Source organism: Stegostoma tigrinum, chromosome 12 (assembly GCF_030684315.1).
Source record: "Stegostoma tigrinum isolate sSteTig4 chromosome 12, sSteTig4.hap1, whole genome shotgun sequence".
NCBI lineage: Eukaryota > Metazoa > Chordata > Chondrichthyes > Orectolobiformes > Stegostomatidae > Stegostoma > Stegostoma tigrinum.
The window spans coordinates 78922703-78942304 of record NC_081365.1 but is presented as its reverse complement, the minus strand read 5'-3'; the positions used below and the strand labels follow the sequence as shown (position 1 = coordinate 78942304).

The following is a 19602-nucleotide window of genomic DNA, read 5'->3' as shown; positions in this document are numbered from 1 at the left end:
CAAATAGGTTGGGTATCCATCTGTAAATACTTCCAACATGGTAACAGCAGGCATTAAGAATCCGAGAAATTCCTGGCCCACATACTTCATCTGTGGTGGCACCTCCCCAGGGAGTTGTCACAGGCAGAACTGGACTATGAAAACAGATATGATGATGTGCTCTGACACCCAATGTTGTGGGCAACAACATTTCAAAGTGGGAGGCATGAAGTTGAGAAGGGTTTTGAGGCTGGTGGGGGTCTGGAATGTGCTGCAATGTGGAGGGTATTTGAGGTGAGAAACCTCAAAACCTTTAAAAAGTATTTGGATGAGAACTGGCAGAGTTATAACATGCAAGACCACAGGCCTAGTGCAGAAAAGTGAGACAAGCGTAGACAATAATATATTGTTGGTAGAACAGAGTTGATGGGCCAAAAGGCCTCTTGCATACTGTATGATTCTATGAACAGACTGGAATGTGCAAGATTGTGGCTGGTGTGATCTATCACAATGATGAATGGGCTGAGAGTCATTCAGGTCAATAAAACACATGTTACTCGAACATGAAATCAGATATTTGTATAACATTCAAGGAAGCCTTATGCTCCACAAGGGATATCAAACTGGATGTATTCTATCCTCACTGTCTTCCAGATAATTTACCTCCTACCATTTATCCCATTTTACTTTGCAAATTATTCTGGAATTTACTCCATTGCACATTCATCTGGACAATTCCTGATCATAATATTCCTTGAATCTCTCTTGGAATTTTGACCAAATATCTGTTTCCTCTGGTAATCAACCTTCAGCCAATGGAAAGAGTTTCACATAATGTTTTTAAGAAACTACTGATAGGGAAGGGCATCACTGGCTGGGACAGCATTTCTTGCCCATCCCTAGTTGCCCCCTGAGAAGGTGGTGGTGAGCTGTCTTCTTGCAGTCCACCTGCTGTAGTTAGAACTGAAGGTGTAGGAGGGAATTCCATGATTTTGACCCAGTGACACTGTCTGAGGATTTTTGGTGCATTTCTGCAGTGAATCTTGCAGATGGTGCACACTGGTGCTGCTGAACATCAGTGGCAGAGGGAGTGAATGTTTGTGGATAGAATCATAGAATTCCTACAATGTAGAAACAGGCCATTTAGCCCATCCAGTCCACGACACTCCAAAGAGCACCCCACCCAGACCCACCCACCCCAACTACCCTATCCCTGTGACCCTGCATTTCCCATGGCAAATCCACCTAACCTACATATCTTTGATCTTGGGAGGAAACCCATGCAGACACAGGGACAATATGCAAACTCCACACAGACAGTTATTCGAGGCTGGAATTGAACCCAAGTCCCTGGCGCTGTGAGGCAACAGTGTTAACCACTGAGCGCTGTGGTGCTAGTCAAGCGAGCTGTTTTGTCCTGGATGGTGTCAAGCTTCTTGAGTGTTGTTGGGGCTGCACCCATCCAGGCAAGTGGGGAGTATTCCATCACACTCCTGGCTTGTGCCTTGTAGATGGTGGGCAGGTTTTTGGGGAGTCAGGAAGTGAGTTTCTCACTGCAGGATTCCTAGCCTCTGACCTTGTAGCCACTGTGATTATGTGGTGAGTTCTGCGTTCAGTGCGTGGTCAATGGTAGCCCCTAGGATGTTGATAATGGGGGATTCAGTGATGGTAACACCATTAAATTTCAAGGTGCAATGACTAGATTCATTCTTGATGGAGATGGTCATTGCTGGCATTTGTGTGTTGTAAATGTTATTTGTTATATATTAGCCCAGGCCTGGATATTGTCCAGGTCTTGCTGTATGTGAACATGGACTGTTTCAGTATATAAGGAATCACAAATGATGCTGAACGTTGTGCAATCATCAGTGTGAACATCCCCACTTCTGACCTTATGATAGAGGGAAGGTCAATGCTGAAGCAGCTGGAGGTGGTTGGGCCTAGGACACTACCCTGAGGAACTCCTGCAGAGCTGAGCATGACTGACATCCAACAACCATGACAATCTTCCTATGTGTCAGGTATGATTCCAATCTGTGAGCAGTATTTACAGTCATAGAGATGTACAGCACAGAAACAACCTTTTGATCCAATTCATCCATGCTGACCAAATATCCTAAATTAATCTAGTTCTATTTGCCAGTATTTGGCCCTTATCCTATTCATGATCCCATCCAGATGCTTTTTGTAGATATTCTGTCAAAATCCATTAAGAATTTGTTTGAATTTCTCCTGAATATAAAACTACATTTTGAAAATCTGCAATGTTTCTAACATCACCTTCCAAAATTGGTGATTCATTACTGAAATATTCTAAGCTTACTGAGCAAAAGCCGTGTTTGCACGTCTTTAGATTCCGGGGATTGTCATCTCTGCGTTGTATTTGTAAATGTCAAGTCCCACTGGCTCACCTCTTTCATTTATTAATAAGGAGGCTGGCAATGTGGGAGGTTTCCGAACATGCAGAGTGCTTCTGTCTGTACGTACCTCTGTCGGATCTCTTTGACTGATTTTCCATGACAGCTGACGAGCTACATCCCATCTCTATCGCCTCGGAGATTGAGCTTGGTATCACAGGCACCAACCGCCCTTCCCTTGGAAGCTTCCACTCTGTAGCATTTTTTTTTCCAATTCAAGGACCATCAGGAATAAATCACCAACAGAAGTGGCATTCTAAAGGAAAAGAGGGGGAGAAATTATGACATCGGGGGACAAGCGGCAGCGATAGCAGTCAGACTGCTGAGGGAATCATGGAACCTGAAACCTGACCTAGGCCTCACCCTCCCAACCAAATTAATTATTACTCAGAAAGCTTTGGCGGTTTCATATTGTTGTCACATATCTTAGTCACTTGTCGTACCCAATAACTGAAGGGTGCTCAAAAGTTTTCTTTTGATGTTTAACAGTGAAGCACCTACCAGTGTGATTAGGGCCAGTTAGGGACCAGCCCAGTGGAGACTTCATAGTGGGGGAAGAAAGCGTGCCTGGGATGGTAATTGACAATTTTATATTGGTGTTTACACGCAAGAGGACATGGCGAAAGCCATGATAAACAATCTAAGGAGCTGGAATACCATGTGCAGTTCTGCTCACCTGCTCGATAGAAGGATGTAATTGCACTGGGAGAGGGGGCAGAGGAGATTCACCAGGATTTTCCGTGGGTAGTGTGATTCAACAATGAAGAGAGATTAGACAGACTGAGATTGTTTTCCTTGGAGCAGAGAAAGCTGACGGAGATCTGTTTGAGGTGTACAAAGTTCTAAGCTGCAAAGACAGGATAGATGGGGAGAAACTTTTCCCCTTAGTAGAGCAATCAATAATCGGGGGGACAGGTTTAGGGTAAGGAGCAGGAGGTTTAGAGAGGAATTGAAGAAACATTTACCGCTCAGAAGGTGGTGGGAATCGTCAATTCACTGCCTTAAGGGGTGTTGGAGTCAGAAACCCTCAACACATTGCACTTAATGGTAAGGTCCTGGGGAGTGTTGCTGAACAAAGAGACCAAGGAGTGCAGGTTCATAGTTTCTTGGAAGTAGAGTCACAGCTGGACAGAATAGTGAGGAAGGCATTTGGTATGCTTGCCATTATTGGTCAGAACATTGAGTATTGGAGTTTGGAGGTCATGTCATAGCTGCACAAGACATTGGTTAGGCCACTTTGGGAACACTGCATCCAATTCTGGTCTCCCTGCTATAGGAAGGATCTTGTGAAACTAGAAAGGGTTCAGAAAAGACTTACAAGGATGTTGCGGGGTTGGAGGGTTTGAGCTACAGGGAGAGGCTGAATACATTGGGGCTAATTCTCCCTGGAGCATCAGAGGCTGAGGGCTGACCTGATAGAAATTCATAAAATTATGAGGGACATAGATGGGTTGAATAGCCAAGGTTTTTTCCCTAAAGTAGTGGAGTTCAAAACAACAGGGCATGGGTTTAAGGTGAGAGGGGTAAGGTTTAAAAGGGGACTTAAGGAGTAATGTTTTTCACACAGAGGGAATGAGCTGCCAGATGAAGGGGTGGAGGCTGGTACAATTACAACATTTAAAAGGCTTCTGGATGGGGACGTGAATAGGAAGGGTTTAGAGGGATGTGGCCCAAATGGAACTAGACTAAATTAGGATAACTGCTTGGCATGGAAGAATTGGAATGACGGGTCTGTTTCCATTCTCTACAGCTCTATGATTCTATGACATTTTAAAATATTTAGATGAGTATTTGAAGCACAATAGCACATGGGCCACTTGCTCGAAACTGGGGTTAGAATAGAAAGATGTTTGATGGGAGAGATATGTTGGGCTGAGGGGCCCCTTTTAGCCCTGTAAAATCCCACTGACTGATCGGTTGCTGGGCACTGAACGAGGGGAGATGCTGAAAGGACTGTCAGGCCGTTGTGTGGGGTACAATCTTTATGAGGCTTGTCAGCTGCTGGGTACAGGGGTGGTGCTGGAGAGTGACTGGTGGCATCCCTTACAGGGGAAGGGTCACTGAAGCCCCTCAGACAGGAGGGGTCATTGGTGTACATCCCTCTGGAATCATGACCTGGGGATTTGGACCCTTCCCAGTGAGTGCTATCTGCCAGTCAATCAGAGGGTGCCACCTCTTGTCCTCGGGTGTGCCACTCCGGAGGATGTGGCTGTTAGTAGGAGCACCCCACCATGAGGGCCAGCATACTGGAGGACTGAGGGGGTGAGTAGTCTGTTCTTGCCCCCAATTCATTTGTTTGCATGGTCGGTGCTTCCTCTGATCAGAAAATGAGGCTCTGCCACCCTCCCCGACCCCCCCAAGGTGACAGGCTGCCCACACGAATTGACCTGTTGGGCCCACCACATGGTGATTGAACACTAGCAGCCGAGTTAATGCCAGCGCTGGCAGAATGAGGGCTTTCGATGCCCCTCAACCTGGTGGCAGAGTTGGCAAGGCCAACCTTGGGCCACCTCATTGGCAGCCCAATCCCAATGGAGATGGGAAGGTCGCGGGCTTCAGGTACGCCACCACTCCCTGCCTCGTTGGCTGCACTTCCCATCTCTGAGCTCCAAGAGACGAGGAATCTGCCACTGGTCTGGTGGGATGTGATGTGGAAGTGATGGCAGTGAGCTTACGGGGATGGTCTCCACAGGCTTGCAGTCAACTCAAATTAGACTCAAGGGAAGTGTCAAAGGATTGGACCACTGCAAGCCCTACACTGTCCCACAAACAAAAGTCAGTCAGTTTAATGTCAGTGACCTGGCAGGACATGATGACTTGGACAAGATTTAGGGTCAAAGAGGCTTACAGCATAGAAACAGGTCCTTTTGGTCCCCACTTGTCCATGCAGCCCAGTTTCCACCATTAATTTGACTCACAAAGGGAAGTCAGCAGAAGTTGGTGTTTGAGGAACTTGCTTGAGATTTTTTGAAGAATATAAATATACAAACGCAGGCCTCTCAGCCTCTTGAGCCTGCTCTGCTATGATCTGATTTTAATCTTAACTCCAGATTCCTCAATTTTTTAAAATTCATTCACAGGATGAGGGTGTCACTGGCTAGGCCCACATTTATTGCCCATCCCTAACTGTGTGCAGTTAAGAGTCAAACACCTTACTGTGGGTCTGGAGTCATATATAGGCCAGCCAGGCAATGATAGCAGTTAGTTTTCACTGAAGGATATTAGTGAACCAGATGAGTTTTCACCTGACAATCAACTTGCAGAATAGCTGAGTCTTGGACTGTGAGAAGGTCTACCAGGCTGAAATATGGACAATTTTCTCCAACAAGAGGAATCTAACCATTGACGTCACCATTGCCAAATCCTCCATTAGCAGCATCCTGGGGCTTACAGATGACGAATTACAGCAGTGTGTACTATCTACAAGATGCACTGCAAAGCTCCTTCAAAAGCACCTTCCAGCTAGAAGGGCAAGGGCAGCAGATACACAGGAACGCCACAGAATGACATTGAGACTTCATGCTAGCCGAAAGACAATATACACATCACTGAGCCAAGCAACTCCTCATCCATGCAGTGGTTAGAATAGAGCTGCCTGTTGTGAGAGAGATCAGGGTTCAATTTGCCGGTGGGGAGTAGCTGGTATCTCTGAGACAGGCTGAATGCAAGTTGGAAGTGCCTTTTAGGTGTCTTCTAGTGGTAGTGTCCTACCTCTGAGCCAGGCGGTCTGGGTTCAAGTCCCTCCTGCCCCAGAGGTGTGTAACAACATAGAATCAAAGAGACGTACAGCATGGAAACAGACCTCTTTGTCCGACTCATCCAGGCCTGCCGGATATCCTAAATTAATCTAGTCCCATTTGCCAGAAACCCTTCCTATTCATGTACACATCCAGATACCTTTTAAATGTTGTAATTGTATCAGCCTCCACCTCTTCCTCTGGCGGCTCATTCCATAAACACACAACCCTCTGTGTGAAAATGTTGCCCCTTTTAAATTTTTCCCTTAACCTTAAAACTATGCCCTCCAGTTTTTGACTCCCCCACCCCAGGGAAAAGACTCTGCCTATTTACCCTCTCTGCTCAGAAAGTATCTATATACGCTACTGTTCAGGTAGAATCGTACAGTGCCAAAGAGGCCTTTTAGCCCATCAAGTCCATACCAACCCTGCGAGGAGCATGTCACCCTGTCCCTGTAATCCTGCATTTCCCATTGCCAATCCACCTGGCCTGTACATCTTTGGACTGTGGGAGGAAGTCCACACAGATGCAGGAAGAATGAGCAGACTCCACACAGACAGTAGCCCAATGCTGGAATCGAACCCAGAGTGCTGGTCCTGTGAGACAGGGACAGCTATCCACTGTGCTGTCCCAAGCTGTAAAATGTACCACTGCAGACATTGAAAGATCCTCCCAGGAGCAGTAATTTATTATCTATGAATAAAGGCAAAACACTACAGATATTGGAAGTCTGAAACGGATGCAGAGAACTCTGGAGAAACTCAGCAGGTCTGACACAATCTGTGGAGAGAGAAATAAAGTTAACCTTTAAAATCCAGTATGACTCTTCTTCAGCTCAATTCTTGAAACATTGACTCTGGTTCTCTCTCCGTTTGGATACTGCCATTTCTGAAGGAGGGTCTAGGCCAGAAACGTCAGCTTTCCTGCTCCTAAGATGCTGCTTGGCCTGCTGTGTTCATTCAGCTTCACACCTTGTTATCTCACATTCTCCAGCATCTGCAGTTCCCACTATCTCAGATACTGCCAGACCTGCTGAGTTTCTCCAGCGTTTTCGGTGTTCAGTCCCTTATCTCCTTGACCAGTTGATGTCAATTAATCCTTGACAGCAATGGCCAGTAGTCAGTTGAATCTTCACTAGTGTCGGTTAGTCAGATGAATGTCACAATTATTCTGTTTATGTGAATTCAGGTTAAATGAGGTAACATTCAGAACACTGATCTCACTGGGGGTAGGGTAACAGAACTCAAAACTAGTAAGTGGGTTAAATTGGGCTGTGGTTCTGGGATCCATCAGCTGTTTTTGGCCATTTGTTCACAACTCCCAACTCCCCTTGGGGTCAAAATATTGTAACCCAAGCTGCTCTAACCTGCTGCTCTTAACAAAATCTACCTTAGGGAACAAACTATTGTGCAGGCTTGAAATAGCGCACTGTATTAGGTCAAGAACCACTTGGTTTCCTTCTTTAACAAAAACAGAAGTTGCTGGAAAAGCTCAGCAGGTCTGGCAGCATCTGTGAAGAAAAAAATCAGTTAACGCTTCGGGTCCGGTGACACTTCCTCAGAACCAGACCCGAAACATCTGATTTCTTTTCACAGTTACTGCCAGACCTGCTGAGCTTTTCCAGTCACTTCTGCTTTTGTTTCTGATTTCCAGCATCCGCAGTTCTTTCAGTTTTTGTTTTTTCTTCAAATCAGATATCTTTGTAGAAAGCAGTAGGGGCAATCCAGAACCATTTCTCTTCTCCCAGCATGACTGAAGAGAATTATCCTGAACTTGTGGGCTAAAGCTGATTCATTAACGTCAGTCCCTGTTCTGTAATATAACCTCAGAAATCAGAAATAGTCATCACACAGACAGCAAAGCAAGCCCGAGTCTCTATCTCTCCCAGAATCTATCCAATTAGTCAAATAGGCCAACTTTTCATAATTTTAACCTTGCCCCATGCTGCCAAATGGCCTGTGATTCATTTTAACACAGATCTGTTTCATGCATATTAATCAGTCATTCTGGATTCACTGCAATAAATAAATAATGAAGATTGGGTCACACAAACAGAATTAGTAGATAAAGAGTAAAGCATTTGCAATTCCCCATAAACATGTTTACCGAAGGCTCGCCCTATAGGCTAATCGAAGAATTGGAGCCTGAAACAAACATGAAGAAATGCTGGCAGCAACTATGGAGAGACAGAAACAGAGATAATGTTTCAAGTCCAACATGATTCTTCTTCAGACCTGAAAGGAGAGGTGGAAATTTGACAAGTTTTATGCTATTGAAAATGTGGAGGGGCAGTATGTTATGGACCAGACCCTCTCAAAATTTATTAAGAGAGTAGCCTAGACCCTAACTTTTCCTCATTTATTTATAGGTGTTGCATTCAAGATGCAATTTAACTGGTCAAATACCGGATTTGAAACAAAACACTCTTATACATATATTGTAGTTAAAAAACAACAAAAGAAAGAATGAAGAAAAAAATTGGCTTAGCTGTTTCCTGGGAATATTAGCAGAATAAAACATACAGTAACAATTATCAATTAACTGTTCCAATTTAGTAACATTCCAAACGCACAATTTTGGCAAAAGGCAAATTCAGAAAACGGACTTTCTCACATGCAACTCCAGCAGCCCAGGAGGGAGAAACTTCAAGACAAAACTCTGTGAGAGTATAGCAGGGAGGGATTCCCTGCTGCAACAGGCCCAACAATAATTGTGACAGAAGAGCTAAGAAACTAAAAGTTCAGATTCCGTGAGTGTTTGACCACACCCGTTCAGGCTGCTTCTATTGTTCCAACTTACAAAAACCCCCTAGGCCTGTTTACGTTATGAGTGTATAATAAACCTCTTGGCACTGCTGTTTTAAAGCCTTCCTTCAAAAAAAGGACAGAAATAATCTCGTAAAGCCATATTATTGTCACAAGTGAAGCAAAAGGGATGGTCAGATAAGGTTAGAGGGCAAGGGAGATCAGAGATCGAAGATGGCATCACAGGGAATAAGAAACAAAAGTGTTGGCCCATATTAACTGTTAATAGAAACACAAAAGTCAGGTCTGGCTGTAAGCAAAAATGTGAAATGAGATGCAAACCCCAATGCAAGAGAATATCAAAATGGAGTTGGACAAAATTCATGGTTGAAAGTTGTTGAGCTAAATGTTGAGTCCAGAAGACTAAACCCATTAGAAGATGTGGTGTTCCATGTCATCCTTATACTGGGCTACAGAAGACTCAGGAAAGTGATGTGAGTGTGTGAGCATTATTTTTTGGGAGAGATTAAAACCTGGCCCAGTCAGGCTATGTCCTTGAAGGTGACATCCAGCAAAGTTATTGCCAGGAACAAAAAAAATGTTGCTGGAGAACCTCAGCAGGTCTGGCAGCATCTGTGAAAGAAAAAAGAGTCAATGTTTCGGGTCCGGAAACATTAACTCTGTTTATCCCCCCACAGATGCTGCCAGACCTGCTGAGCTTCTCCAGCATTTTTTTTGTTCCTGATTTAAAGCACCCGCAGTTCTTTTGGTTTTTATTTAGTTATTGTCAGGTTTGGCAGCATTTACCACAGATAACAACAATTGTCTTTTCCCTAATGAAGGGGAATTCAAAACTAGTGGGTGTAGGTTTAAGGTGAGAGGAGGAAGATTTTAAAGGGACTTGTGGGGCAATCTTTTCACACAGATGGTGGTTCATTTGTGGAAAGAACTGCCAGAGGAACTAATAGATGCAGGCACAGTTACAACATTTAAAAGACATTTGGATAGCTACATGAATGGGAAAGGCTTAGAGGAATATGGGCCAAGCAGGGGCAAATGGGGCTTGTTTAGTTTGAGAGACTTGGTCAACATGGACAAGTTGGACCAAAGGGTCTGTTTCCATGCTGTATGACTGTATGTCTCTATCACAGAGTAGTACAAATGGCTCCTGGTTGAAAGAGAATGAACACTATTGAGAGGAATATCTTTCAAGGATATATTTTAATGTATACATAATCTGAATTGGAGTTACAGGAGTCTCTTAGTGGAATTGAAAACACTTGAAGCTCTTAGATACAAAATGGGAAATTTTCTGGTTAGTAATGTTGAGAGTGTGTTACTTACAAGTTGCTATTGCTACTTTGCAATAAACACGACTGGTTTTCACCACCAACAGGTTATTGCCATCAAACCTAAAAGGCAGATCGCTTCCGCACTATGAATTTCAGTGCCAGTGTGATACCTGGCGTATGGGACGATGACTGGCAGACAGTATCAAACAGTGTGCCCCCTGAACCCACAGCTGGAGACAGTGAACTGAGTCGGACCACACTGAGCCAGTCTTGAAAACCTCAGGATACTGTTACAATCCCAATTGATATTAAAACTAGTCCAGGCCGATTTTGGACAGAAACCTGGCTTGCTACATCAAGAGTCACTATGTAAAACAAGAGCTCATGGCATTGGGAATAACTCACCAGTGTATGTACTGGACAGATTCACTAACAGGAATCAAAGAGAAAATGTCTCTTTCTGTTTCTATGAAGAAACACTGGATCAACTGGGCTTGTACTCGCTGGAATTTAGAATGAGAGGGGGGATCTCATAGAAACATGTAAAATCCTGATGGGACTGGACAGGTTAGATGCGGGACGAATGTTCCCAATGTTGGGGAAGTCCGTAACAAAGCGTACCAGTCTAAGAATAAGGGGTAAGCCGTTCAGGACTGAGATGAGGAGGAATTTCGTCACCTAGAGAGTTGTGAATCTGTGGAATTCTCTCCCACAGGAAGCTGTTGGGGCGAGTTCACTAGATATATTCAAGAGGGAGCTGGGCATGGCCTTTGCAGCTAAAGGGATTGAGGGGTATGGAGACAAAGTGGGAGTGGGGTACTGAGATTGCACGATCAGCCATGATCATATTGAGTGGTGGGGCTTGAAGGACCGAATGGCCTACTGCTGCACCCATTTTCTAAGTGCCCCCCAAGGATGTATCCCTGACCCCCTCCTCTTATATGCATCTACACACTATCACTTAGTGTTGGGCCAAAGACATGATGTCAGTTTGCAAGCACCCAGCTCCTACCCACTGCCATCTCTCCTGCTCCCTTCACTCTAAACTGTTCGCCTGATATGTCAGCTCTTGGTGGATACAAATTCTCTTCAGTTTAACACTAGGCAGGCAGAAGCCAGTCCTGACACGAACTCTGCTCCCCCATCATTGATTTCAACCCCCTCCCTGACAATGTAATCTGAAACAGACTGTTTACAATCCTTGTGCCATATTTGACCCTGCAGCAAATGTCTGACTGTGTATATCAATGCCATCTCTTCCAACTCCAGAATTGTACCCCACCCCTGTCTCAGTTCCCCTGCTGCCTCATCCATACCTTTGTTCCCTCTGGGCTGTCCTCTGGGGTGGATCCCCCACATTCTGTAAACTCACGGTCATCCAAAATTCTGTTGTCCACATCTGAACTTGTGCCTGGTCCTGTTCACTCATCAGCCCCTGCAACTCACTGATGAAAACTGGCTCCCAGTCAGACAATACCTCAAGTTTAAAACTCCCAAACTCTTTTTCAATTCATCTTGTCTCTTTCTTGCCTCTGAAAGCTCTTCCACTTTCTCAATCCTTTGAGATACTTGCTTCAGTCCTCTTCAGGTTGTTTAATTTCTATCACTTCACCAGGTAGTGGTGGGTGCTCTCACCTCAAGCTCTGGGTTTCCCGTCAGAAATTCCAGTCATAATTTCTATCCCTTTCTTCCTTCACGACACTTCATCAGACCTCCCCTTTTGTTTAAGCTTTTGGCCATCTGACCCGATCTCATTTCACGTGGCTCAGGTCAAATTTCACTCTGTTAGAGCAGCTTCAGACACTTAATTGTGTTAAATGTATTTGTAATTTTTTTTAATTTATTCATTTGTGGGATGTTGGTATTGCTGGCTGGGCCCAGCATTTATTGCCCCGTCAGTAGTTGCCCTTGAGAAGGTGGTGATGAGCGGCCTTCTGGAACTGCTGCAGTCATCTTGCTGTGGGTTGACCCAGAATGCCCTTAGGGAGGGAATTCCAGGATTTTGACCCAGCAACAGTGAAGGAATGGTGACATATTTCCAAGTCAGGACGGCAAGTGGCTTAGAGGGGAACTTGCAGGGGGATGGTGTTCCCGTATGTCTGCTGCCCTAGTCCTTCTAGATGGAAGTGGTTGTAGGTTTGGAAGGTGCTGTCTGAGGATCTTTGGTGAATCTCTGCAGTGCATCTTGTAGATGGTACACACTGCTGCTACTGAGTGTCGGTGGTGGAGGGAGTGGATGCTTGTGGATGTCACGCCACTCAAGCGGGCTGCTTTGATTTCGACAGTGTCAAGCTTCTTGAATGTTGTTAGAACTACACCCATCTTGAAGGTTGTTGGATGTACACCCATCTTGAATGTTGGTAGACTACACCCATCTTGAATGTTGGTAGAGCTGCACCCATCCAGGCAATTGGGGAGTATTCCATCACACTCCTGACTTGTGCCTTATAGATGGTGGGCAAGCTTTGGGGAGTCAGGGGTGAGTTACTCACCACTTCTCCAGTGAAGTTTCTCATCAATGGTGATCCCCAGGATGTTCATGCCAAATCCCTGAGTATCAACTTCGTAGGGGTTACCATTAACCAGAAACTCAAGGATTCACCACATAAACACAGTGGCTGCAAGAGCAGATCCTAGGGCTAGGAATACTGCAGCAAGCAACTGCCCTCAAAAAGTTTGACACCATTTCAGACAAACCAGCCCAGATTGATTGGCACCATATCCACAAACATCCTCACAGAGACACCTACGTCTTGTGAGTGAATTTTAAAAAAAGTCGCAGTTCATTCCTACAAGTGTCAACCCATCAGGGTATAAAGAGCTACTTGTTAGAGGATGTTATCAGTTTCCAGTATTGTACTGAATCACATAACAGGTAACTGTGTGAACTTACTCTCAAGTCTAGCCTGAAGTATGCACAAGAGACTATCCTATAAGTCAGATGTGATGGAAGTAACTAGTAAGTTCTATATCATTGCAATGTGAGTGAAGCATGTCTGATGTTTGATTCTTACAGCATCCCTGAGAAAATTGATGTGCATAGTTTTACCACGAGAACTTCTGAGTTTCAAAGGCCTTTAAAAATGTTGCCTGTTGAAGACCTCACTCTATGTGAGGAGCGTGAACCTGAAGCTCATGTTACATGGAAACACAGAAAATAGCAGCAGGAGTAGGCCATTCAGGCTGATCATCCAACTCACTCCCCGTTACCACTTTCAACCCATATTCTTTGATCCCTTTAGCACTAAGAGCTATATCTAACTCCTTGAAAACTTCCAATGTTTTGGTCTCATCAACTTTCTGTGGCAGAGACTTCCACAGGGTCATCAGGTGCATAATTCATTGAAGTTTGCGTCACATGTTGACAGGGTGGTTAAGAAGGCATTTAGCATGTTTGCCTTCATTGCTCAGATCTTTAAGTATAGGAGTGGGGACGTCATGTTGAGGTTGTATAGGACATTGGTGAGGCCCCTTCTGGAGCACTGTGTCCAGTTCTGGTCTCCCTGTACTAGGAAGGATATTGTTAAGCTGGTGAGAGTTCAGAAAAGATTTGCCAGGATGTGCCGAGAATGGAGGGTTTGAGTTCTAAGGAAAGGCTGGATAGATTGGGACTTTTATCACTGGAGCCTAGCAGCCATGTAATATAGAGGTTTATAAAATCATGAAGGGTATAGATAAGGGGAATGGCAGATGCCTTTTCCCTATGGTGGGAGATTTCAAGACTAGGGGGAAAGTTTTAAGGTGAGAGGAGAAAGATTTTAAAATGTCATAAGGGGCAACATTTGTACACAGAGAGTAGTTTGTGTGTGGAATGAACTTCCAGAGGAAGTCGTGGATGCAGGCATAGTTACAACATTTTAAAAGATTTGGATAAGTATATGAATAGGAAATGTTTGGAGGGATATGGGCCAAGTGGGACTAGTTTAGTTTGGGATCTCTGGTCAGTGTGGACTGGTTGGAACAAAGGGTCTGTTTCCTTGCTGTATGACTCTACAACTCTGGGTGAATAAATTTCTCCTCATCTCAGTCCTAAGGGGCCCACCCAGTGTCCTTAGCCTGTGATCCCTAATTCTGGAGTTTCACAGTCACACCTCTGTTACTGAACACTGAAGCCAACAAATTACATCTTCCAGCATCTGACTGTCCAACAAAGCAAGGATATCACAGTTAACTCTAAAATGCCTGCAGCTAGTATGTCTGCTCACAAATGGTTTCCAACTGGAATTACTGGAGACAGGAATGCGAGATGATTGGTTTCTTAGTTGAGCAGTTAACCCCGAAACATTCAATCCAGCCCCAAATGGAACAGCCTGGAAGTAAACCAAGGATTATCCTGCTCTTGAGCAGCCTATTGTCATGATGGTCACTGCTGTTATATGGTGTGGTACCAACCGTGGGCAGTTTGTGGCAGGGTAGAGGCTCCAACCCTCCTTTATAGTTAATTCAGTCAATAACTTCTCTACAGCAAGCGTGGCTTGAGCACAGGCCTCCTGGCTCAGAGGTTGGGACACTCCCATTGTGCTACTCTCTCAACGCAAAACTTTAAATGGGGTAAACAGCCCAGAAACAAACTGAAATGGTTAGCAGAAACTTATAAAAATAAAATGGAACTTTATCACCAAGATTAAAATATCATGCTGCAGCTCAGTCCCAGGAGTGTGCAGTCTCAGTGTGGATGCCACCACTTCCACTGTTCCCTTCATTAAATTGAGTCTTAGTGGAATCTGGGTCTGGGTGGGATGCTCTTAGGAGGGTTGGTGGGGACTGAATGGACAGGATGGCCTGCTTTCACACTGTAGGGATTCCATGATTCTTTAACATGCTGCAGTCCCATCCCTGCAGTCTGCAGCAGTCTCAATGTGGCAGTGGATGTCACCGCTTCCCTTTATTAAACTGAGTCTTAGTGGGATCAGAAACCTCCACAGCAGTAGGTCAGGATTTGCAGTTTATTTTACAAAGGCAGAAAAAATTGCTGGAGAAACTCAGCACCTGTGGACAGACAGCAGAGTTAACATTTCGGGTGACTAATCTTCTGTGTTATTTTATTTTAGTTTATTAGTTTAGTAACATAACCACTCCAGCAGTGTCTCACCAGCCCTTCCTGCCCATGCTGAGTGTACGGACCTGTTGAAATACCAATAGGAGAGCATGATCACTACTGAATCGTGGAGAGAGGAGGCACTTGTCTTAACAACAATAAATGTGGGTTATTGCAATGATAACAAGTACTCATTACATTGATTAGTTAGCCATAATTATAAAGACAGTCAGGACAGAGACAGCATGTTTGTCTACATGTTAGTGTGTACAGATCTCCACACTGTGCAACATCATCGGATTGGGTGGAAATTAACGTCATTTCAACATTAATTCTTTCAGAGCCCATTGCCCCTTACCCAAACTGTCCGTGTGAACTGAGCTTTGAACCCTCTGTAACTCCTCGTCGGCGGTGCCTATGTCCAAATTCCCAGCTTCGAACATGCCTCCAAATACTAAACAAACTCGCCCCCATCACACTTACCCCCCCCCCCCCCAATCACTGCAGTCACTCTCACTCCTGTGACCCTCTGCCAGCCGTACTCAGTACGTCCCACTTACCCATCCCCTACACCTTTCCGGGCCTGAATCCCTGCGAATTTGAGAAAACACGTTCCCGATTTAAGGATTTGCCACACCGTTGGCGCAGTGCCCTCCAGGGTGATCTTACTGCTGTGTTTGACATTCGGTCAATCCTTTTAATATCAGTCTTACAGCCTCCAACACCCAACCTCATCCCGAAATTCTTAACCCCGCGACACACCTTCAAAAACCTCCTTAACCCCTCCTCAGGCCAGCTTCTTATTCACCGCTGCCACAGGACGTGAATACTGAGTGTTTTTTAACCATTCAGCATAAAGGAAGCCATTCAGCCCCTTCGTGCCCGGGCTAGCCTTTTGCAAGAGCTGCCCATTTGTCAGATCTCTCCTCCACATTTTAAAAGTGAAATTAAAGTTCAAATCCCTTTTTTGAAAAATTAATTCTCACCACTTGGCCGGACACGAAATTAATTGCCCAATCTCTTTTATTGCCCACCAGGACCTCAACGTGTCACAGAAAACTGAACAAACACATCCGGGGGTCCGGAGACTAGACTAGTCTGTCACAGAGCACATCTATCATACAACACAGAACAGACCCTTCGGTCTAACCAGCCCATGTGGACCCTAATCCCACCTGCCTGCTCCTGGCTGACATCCCTTCAAACCTTTCCTAGTTATTTCCTTATCTAAAAATGTATTTTAAACACTGCAATTGTACCCATATCCACCACTTCCTCTGGAAGCTCATTCCACATGCAAACCACCCTCTGTGTATAAAATTTAACCCTGATGTCTTTTTTAAACCTCTCTCCTTAAAAATGGGTCCCCTAGTCTTGAAAAGGCCCTATTCTAGAGAAAAGAAAGCTACCATTAACCCGCTCTATAGCCTTCATGATTTTATAAACCTCCAATAAGGTCCCCCCTCTCGGCCTCCCACGCTCCAGTGAGAAAATGTCCCAGCCTTTCTTGATAAATCCAAACCTTCCACACCGGCAACATCTCTTCTAAACACTCTCCGGCTAAATAATATCCTCCTCAGCTCACCCTCAGGCCCCTGAAAATACCCTGCGCTGTTCATTACCTGACTGCTGGTGTGCAGAGCCAGATTGGGGAACTGTGAATGTCATCAAGCCTGCTGCAAACGGTCTGCTCCTTAAAAACTTCGATTTCAACAGACACACCCAAGTGCCACAGCTGCTCAGCTGGCCAAAAATAACAAAATAATAGTAAAGCTGCAGCAAATTTCGGTGATGGTGGTCTCTCAGGCACTGTACAACAGTTAACCAATTGCTGTCCGTCAGCAGTGCTGTGTGCAGGCTATGCTGATCATAGTCAGCTTTACACACACACACACACACTTTACATAAGCAGCTGGGAGCAGCAGTAACAGAGATAATGGGAACTGCAGATGCTGGAGATTCCAAGATAATAAAATGTGAGGCTGGATGAACACAGCAGGCCAAGCAGCATCTCAGGAGCACAAAAGCTGACGTTTCGGGCCTAGACCCTTCATCAGAGAGGGGGATGGGGGGAGGGAACTGGAATAAATAGGGAGAGAGGGGGAGGCGGACCGAAGATGGAGAGTAAAGAAGATAGGTGGAGAGAGTGTAGGTGGGGAGGTAGGGAGGGGATAGGTCAGTCCAGGGAAGACGGACAGGTCAAGGAGGTGGGATGAGGTTAGTAGGTAGCTGGGGGTGCGGCTTGGGGTGGGAGGAAGGGATGGGTGAGAGGAAGAACCGGTTAGGGAGGCAGAGACAGGTTGGACTGGTTTTGGGATGCAGTGGGTGGGGGGGAAGAGCTGGGCTGGTTGTGTGGTGCAGTGGGGGGAGGGGATGAACTGGGCTGGTTTAGAGATGCAGTAGGGGAAGGGGAGATTTTGAAACTGGTGAAGTCCACATTGATACCATATGGCTGCAGGGTTCCCAGGCGGAATATGAGTTGCTGTTCCTGCAACCTTCGGGTGGCATCATTGTGGCAGTGCAGGAGGCCCATGATGGACATGTCATCAAGAGAATGGGAGGGGGAGTGGAAATGGTTTGCGACTGGGAGGTGCAGTTGTTTTTTGCGAACTGAGCGGAGGTGTTCTGCAAAGCGGTCCCCAAGCCTCCGCTTGGTTTCCCCAATGTAGAGGAAGCCGCTGCCCTGGGAAAGCAAGCTATTTTGAAGTAAAATTTTACTGGCCGGTGTTCGATAGGTAACAGAACAAGACCCAGTCCAGACTGTGTCAGCTCTCGGTCCTCCTTGCTGATGGCGAGGATCAGCAAGATCTCACGCACATCAGCGCATTACACAGTCATTGAGTCATACAGCACAGAAACAGACCCTTCGGTCCAACTCGTCCATGCCGACCAAAATAGCCTGAATTAATCTACTTCCATTTGCCAGCATTTGGCCCATATCCCTCTAAACCCTTCCTATTCATATACCCATCCAAATGCCTTTTAAATGCTGTAATTGTACCAGCCTCCACCCCTTCCTCTGGCAGCTCATTCCATACACGCACCAACCTCTGTGTGGAAAACGTTGCCCCTTAGCTCTCTTTTAAATCTTTGCCCTCTCATCACCCTGGGGAAAAGACTTTGGCTATTCACCCTATCCCTGTCCCTCATGATTTCGGAGACACATTTAGCCTCCAATACTCCAGGAAAATAGCCCCAGCCTATTCAGCCTCTCCCTGTAGCTCAAACCCTCCAACTCTGGCAACACCCTTGTAAATCTTTTCTGAACCTTTTCAAGTTTCACAACATACTTCCTAAAGCAGCGGGGCCAGTATTAAATGCAGTTTTCCAAAAGTGGCCTAACCAATGTCCTGTACATCTGCAACATGACCTCCTAATCCCTACACTCAATGCACTGATGAGTGGGCAATCTGCTTTTAGTGATGTTGGTACAGTCGGATGGTTGATACCCTGTCTGAAAGAAACCAACGTATTTCCTACTCAGCTGACGGACCACACAGCAAGGGGAATGAGAGAAGGGGGTTGGAGTGAGAGCAAGAGAAAGGGGAGAGTGGAAGTGAGAGAAGGAGGGGCGGAGGAAGATGGCGGGTGGGAAGAGAAGGATGGAGTCAGTAAGAGGAGGAGTGAGGGGAGTAGAGGGAGGAGTAGGGTAGAGGAAGAGAAGGAATGAGGTATAAGAGAATGAGGATGGAGGAAGAGAAGGAGAGGGAGAGTTTAAAAAGGGGCAAGTAACCGGAGGAAATTACTAAGAGAAACACAGAAAAATAAAAAATTGGAGCAGGATAGGCTATTGCTGATCATCCAACTCAGAATCCTGTTCCCCTGTTCCCAGATCTTCAATCCTTTAGCCCTAAGTATTATATCTGATGAAGCTCTGAATGACAAGTCATCTAGGCTCAAAATACTAGCTTGGTCTCTCTCCACAGATGCTGGCTGACTAGCTGTGACTTCCTGCAGTTTTTTGTTTTCAGTACAGATGTTCAGTACAGTACAGTCGTTTGCTCCTAAACTGTATCTAACTCTCTTTCTTGAAAACATTCAATGTTTTGGCCTCAACACTTTCTGTGACTGAGTGTTCCACAGACTCACAACTCTCTGGGTGAAGAAATTTCTCCTCATCTCACTCTCAAATGGCCTACTTCTTATCCTTAGACTATAATCCCTGGTTCTGGACCCCCCAGTCCTTGGGTCTGTCTTTCCTGTGTTTTTCATGTCCAATTCTGGCAGAATGTTATAGGTTTCTACAAGATAAACATGCCCCCCCCAACATTTCTTCTAAACTTCGGTGAATAAAGTCCTAATTAATCCATTCCCTCTTCATACACCGGTTCTGCCATCCCAGGGGTCAGTCTGGTAAACCTTTGCTGCATTCCTTCTGTAGCCAGAACATCCTT

At 45.4% G+C, this 19602-nt stretch overlaps 1 protein-coding gene across 9 annotated transcripts in view; it reads right to left on the bottom strand.

Moving 5' to 3' along the window:
- The window catches only part of ppef1 (protein phosphatase, EF-hand calcium binding domain 1), a 77665-nt gene extending 60416 nt beyond the window's left edge, over nt 1-17249 (bottom strand). For 6 of the 9 annotated variants that reach the window (XM_059650489.1, XM_059650491.1, XM_048540114.2 and 3 more), the window contains exons 1-2: nt 16831-17249; nt 2467-2652 (exon numbers count right to left, since the gene is read on the bottom strand). Coding sequence is in view for 6 of the 9 variants with exons in the window: in XM_048540114.2 (XP_048396071.2) it covers nt 2467-2521 (55 nt within the window). In the remaining 3 variants the exon portion in view is untranslated. Of the gene's footprint in view, nt 1-2466; nt 2653-6939; nt 7035-15262; nt 15286-16830 lie in introns of those variants that run through there. The other 3 variants (XM_059650486.1, XM_059650485.1, XM_059650490.1) reach the window with 3 other exon arrangements.
- Nucleotides 17250-19602: the final 2353 nt, after the last annotated feature.